General features: G+C 50.6%; 1 protein-coding gene across 4 annotated transcripts in view; it reads left to right on the top strand.

Moving 5' to 3' along the window:
- LOC119580375 (fibrous sheath CABYR-binding protein-like) overlaps window positions 1-5,000 on the top strand; it is a 106,687-nt gene that overhangs the window by 94,660 nt on the left and 7,027 nt on the right. For 2 of the 4 annotated variants that reach the window (XM_037928495.1, XM_037928496.1), the window contains exons 2-3: window positions 1,888-4,267; window positions 4,591-4,778. In XM_037928495.1, the coding sequence (XP_037784423.1) occupies window positions 1,888-4,267; window positions 4,591-4,778 (2,568 nt within the window). Of the gene's footprint in view, window positions 1-1,817; window positions 4,268-4,590; window positions 4,779-5,000 lie in introns of those variants that run through there. The other 2 variants (XM_037928497.1, XM_037928494.1) reach the window with 1 other exon arrangement.

Raw genomic sequence — 5,000 nt, 5'->3', positions numbered from 1 at the left:
AAATAGAGACCCTTTAATTAATGATCACTGACCTACAAAAAACTCGTCGAGTCATTTAACGAGCCTGCATGAGCCTTTGGAGCGAGTACGCGCACTCGCCATTACCCCCCCCCCCTTTTTCCTTCTTTCGTTGTTCAATTCATTCTCTTTCTTTTCGTGAAACGTTTTTTTTTATGGCCCTTTCGTTATTAAATTCGTCATTTTCTTTCCAAATCTAAACTTCCTCTAGATACGCCTATTTCTAAATTCAACCTTCCTTTTGATATCTAAACTTCCTCTATTTCTATTTCTAATTTCAACCCCCCCCCCACCCGCCCCTTTTCTAAATCCACCCCCCTCCCAACCACCCACCCCCAACCCCCGCCTCTGAATTCCCTCCCTCCCGTTCCGGTGACGAAAGGGGGGGCAGGGAGCGTTGGTGTAAAAAAGAATAATAATAATAAATAAAAAAAATATATATGAATATATATAAATATATATATAATAATAAATATATATATAATAATAAAGAAAGAAAAAAAAATGAAAAATGAAAAATTAATAACGCCATTTATAAGAACGACATATAAAGATGGTTCTAAATGCGTCACAGAGCCTGTTCTCTCCAAGTTCGGTTTCTCTTCTTTTATTAATGATTTTTTTTTTCTCTCTCTCTCTTTTTTTTCTCTTTTTTTCTGATGGCGGGGGAGTGGAAGGAGAAAGGGGGATAGAGAGTATGAAATGTGCTGTTAAATGGGCGTGCGAAATGCCGCGGTTGGTCTGTATTATGATAAAAGTCTGGGGAAGGGTGTCTTGTTTATTGATTGTGTGTTCTGTGATTTTTGTTTTTTTGTTTTGGTGGTCTGTTTATGTGGATGTTAGATAATAGATATGAATATGGCTACACTGTCATAATAGCTCGACATAGATAGATAAATATACAAATAAACATAAATAAATACAGGTTAAACACATAAATAAATACACAAATAAACACATGAATAATGCACAAATAAACACATACATAATACACAGATAAAACATAAACAAATACATAAGTAAACATAAACAAATACACAAATAAACAGAAACAAATACACAAACAAAACAACAAACACAGATAAAACAACAAACACACAAATAAAACAACAAACACACAGTCAAAACAACAAACACGCAACAATCTCCCGAGCGGAGGCAAGAGGTCCCACCAAGAGGCAAGTAGACGAAGAGATGGTGAATGGGCGGCCGCGGAACCCCCCATGGGCGCTCCTCATCCCCATTCATGCGCCCCGTGTTGTGATTTGGGTCGAATGGGGCTTGTAAATTGCGGTATGTTGGTGTGTATGTGGTGGTGGTGGGGGGGGGGGGGGTTGAGAGATAAGGGTGGAAGGATGTGCTGGGTATGGGGAGGGGGGTTGTTCGGTGTTCGTAGTGAGTGATGTGTAGGATTCTTCTTGGTATTGGAAAGTTAAAAAGGTGTAAAGCGAGGTATTGTAAAAACGTGTATATACGTAGCATGTATATGTGTGTGTGTGTGTGTGTGTGTGTGTGTGTGTGTGTGTGTGTGTGTGTGTGTGTGTGTGTGTGTGTGTGTGTGTGTGCGTGCGTGAGCCTGTGCGTGTGCGTGTGCGCGTGCGCGTACATATATATACACATACATGCACACACACATGCTTATAGATGAATCGATAGATTTACATACTTACATTTATATATGTGTGTGTATAGATGGCACATTCTACATACGTACATGCACGATTATTGTTCATTGAAATGCACATTGCTGTCCATTTTGTGTTTTACATCCTTACGAAATCCTAAGCTAAAGAGGTATAATGACAGCTCGTTTAGCAACATTCAGCTGCAATAAAGGAGGCGTCCTAATGTTGCTTATTTGCATTGCAGTGTTGACGTTGCTGCTGGTGGTGGGTGCGGTGACCTGCTCCCCGCTGCCCAGCGACTTCCCCGCCCACGCCGCCCAAGATGCCGCCCACCACGTCGAAGTTACCCATGAGGTGCGCCACGTCACGTTTGAAGTGAGCGAGGAGGTGAGCGACGTCACCGCCTCGTCTCAGGTCCCCTCCGCCGTCCCCCCCGAGGATGACCCCCCCATCCCCACGGCGACGACCCCACCGACCCTCCCCGACGCCCACCTCCCGCACCACGCGTCTCAGCTCGACCTCCAGCCCGCCCACCACACGCCGCCCGAGGAGCACGGACTGGAGAAGGAGCACGGACTGGAGAAGGAGCACGGACTGGAGGCGGAGCACGGGCTGGAGGAAGAGCACGGGCTGGAGGAAGAGCACGGGCTGGAGGAGGAGGAGCACGGGTTGGAAGAGAAGGAGCACGCCCCCGACACTGAAGGATTCCTCTCCGACGACCCGTCCGTCGAGGACTCCGTGAAGGACGAAGGGAGTCTAGGCGTTCTCCAGGAAGACGAGGACGTGGAGCTAGAGGCTAAGGAGGAGGAAGGAGGCCTCGGGGAGGACACGGCAGCGGAGAGGGTCTCGGGGGAGAGCGCCTCAGGAGAACATGACCCGCAGGACATCGCGAGGGGCGTCGTCCCCGAAGACACCGCGGCCGAGGAAACCAGCCTGGCGGAGGACGCGTCGGCCGGCCCGGAACACCCACTTCCAGAAGGCCAAGAGGAGGAAAGTGCAACACACGGCGCCGAACTGCAAGAACACGTGACGGACGAAAGTGCAGTGGAGGAACATGTGAGTGAGGAAAGTGCAGCTCAGGAGGAAACGCCAGAACAAAGTGTTGCCGAGGAAAATGCCCCTGAGGAGAGCATAGTGGTAGAAAAATCGCCCGTGGAAAATGTAGCGATAGAAAGCAAACCAGAAGACTCAGTACCTGAAGACAGTGACCTTGAAGAAAGCAAAGCAGCTGGAAGCTCTTCAGAAGCAAATACAACGAGTGAAGTCGCGCCAGGAGAGGAAATAACAAACGAGAATGGCCAGGCAGAGAGTGTCACAGTGGAAAGCGTGTCAGAAGAGAAGGCAGTCGAGAAGGAACCAGAGGAAGAGACGCCCGTACATGCTGTCGAGAGGATGCTAGCGGACGAGACGCGAGAGACCGTGTTTCTGGCCGAGCCCGTCGTCGAGGAAAGTGGCAGCAAGGAGGAAGAGAATAAGACGGAAAGGGAACCTGTCTCGGAAAAGCACACCGCGGAGGAGGACGTAGCGGAGGAGGCCGCCCCGGGGGAAGGTGAAGAAAGCGGAGCCCAAGAGGACGTCCCACAAGACCAAGCTGCGGCAGAGGAGGAGGCGGAGAAGGAGGAGCTGGCTCCGGCGGCACAGGACGCGGTGAGTCCTGGCGGGGAGGAGGAGGAAGTTACAGCAGACGCATCGGAGCAGGAAGTTAGCCAGGAAGAACCCAACTCAACAGATATCATGGATCCCAGGGTTAAGAAGGAAGTAGAGATTACGGAGGAAGAAAAAAGAAGCGCTGAGGAAACTGCAGGGAGTGAGGATAAACCCGAAGGCGAAATCGTGCCCATCGATCTGGAAGCCTCGGAAGAAGAGGAGACGCAGCCGATCCCGGTCGCGGCAGAAGGGGACCATGCCGGGTCTCCCTCTCCAGCCGAAGGCCAGAGTGACCAGGGCGGCGTGGCCTTCGTCAACGATGCGCCGTCGTCCCTGGATAGCTCTGAGTTTTCCTCCGAAGACGTCCCCATCCCGGTGGAGAGGCACGCGGACACCGAGAGCGACAGCGGGATGGAGATGACGCCGGCAGAAACTCCTCGCAAATCCCGCATCTACATCGAGGATGACTATGAAGACCCCGCTCGCGCCACCCACCCCGAGGACCCCGCTGTTTCCGAGGACGCCGTTAAAGAGGAGAGCGAGCACAGAGTAGTCAACAGCGGCCTTGAGAGCATGAGCATGACCTCGCCGACTCCTGAGGTGCCACCGGAGAGTATGCCGGTCGAGGTCACTGCCGAGGAAGACCAGGTCCCTCCTGCCAACAGCGAGGAAATAGAATCGGTCACTCCGCCCCTCGACGCCGCAGAGCCAGAGGAGAACGTCACCACAGTCATCGATAAGGTCGAGGAGCCTCCCGCAGTACACGAGACGGAGGAGAAAGTGAGCGTAGTCGAGGACGTTCCTCCGAGTTCGAGTGTTGCCCCAGCGCTCGCCGAGGACTACCCAGACTCCTACACTGATCCTCTGGATGTGGCCGACCTGCCTGACATCGACGTGACGCACGAGAACTTGCCATCCAAGGAACACCCTCTGGACAAGGGCGAGGAGACCGGCGCTGGCCAGCCCAGTGATCATGCGTGAGTATCTGGTCATCGCCACGTGCATGTGGCCACAATTTCTACAGTTCAGTTTTTTGACATTCGGTCAAAATCATTAATGTGTTCCATTATGCCTAGCCCACTTGCTGTGAGATTAAATAGTAAGTAAATTACCATGAGTTCGTGATAACTAACAGTATAAAAAAAATACAGTATTTCCTTGATAGATGAAATAGGATAAATAACATATACAAATTACAGACTTTCGTTGTAGAATCCACTGTTAAGAGAAAAGGCGTTAATATCAGAATACACGAAAGAGCGATATTTCGAGTTTTATACAAGTCACAATGTCTCGACAGAGGTGAGGTGGCGGGTGACTCCAGCGACCTGGCTGCGAGTGACCACATGCTGGAGGTGGAAGCAGGCACGCCTCGGGTCCTGCCTCCCCAGCAGGAGCAGGTCAGCGCCGCAGCTCCCACGACCCTCACCGTCGGTTGCATCATCGGCATCGTCTTCGGCGTCCTCATGTCTCTAGTCATTCTCGTCGGTAAGCTGTGGCCGGGATTCGCGCTGCTTTACCATTGCTCCTTTGAACAAGTTTCTTGGGCTTTGCTGAATCGAAACCATAGGCGATTGGAATGGGTTATTTCTATATAATTGGATAATGTTTACTGACAATCCCAAATAAGTTACACAATTACCGTTACTCGGAACACAAAATTCCGCTAAAGGTTTTAATCATCTAAACACACACACGCTCTCTCTCTCT

Source organism: Penaeus monodon, chromosome 13 (assembly GCF_015228065.2).
Source record: "Penaeus monodon isolate SGIC_2016 chromosome 13, NSTDA_Pmon_1, whole genome shotgun sequence".
Lineage (NCBI taxonomy): Eukaryota > Metazoa > Arthropoda > Malacostraca > Decapoda > Penaeidae > Penaeus > Penaeus monodon.
This window is presented reverse-complemented; position numbering and strand designations above follow the sequence as displayed.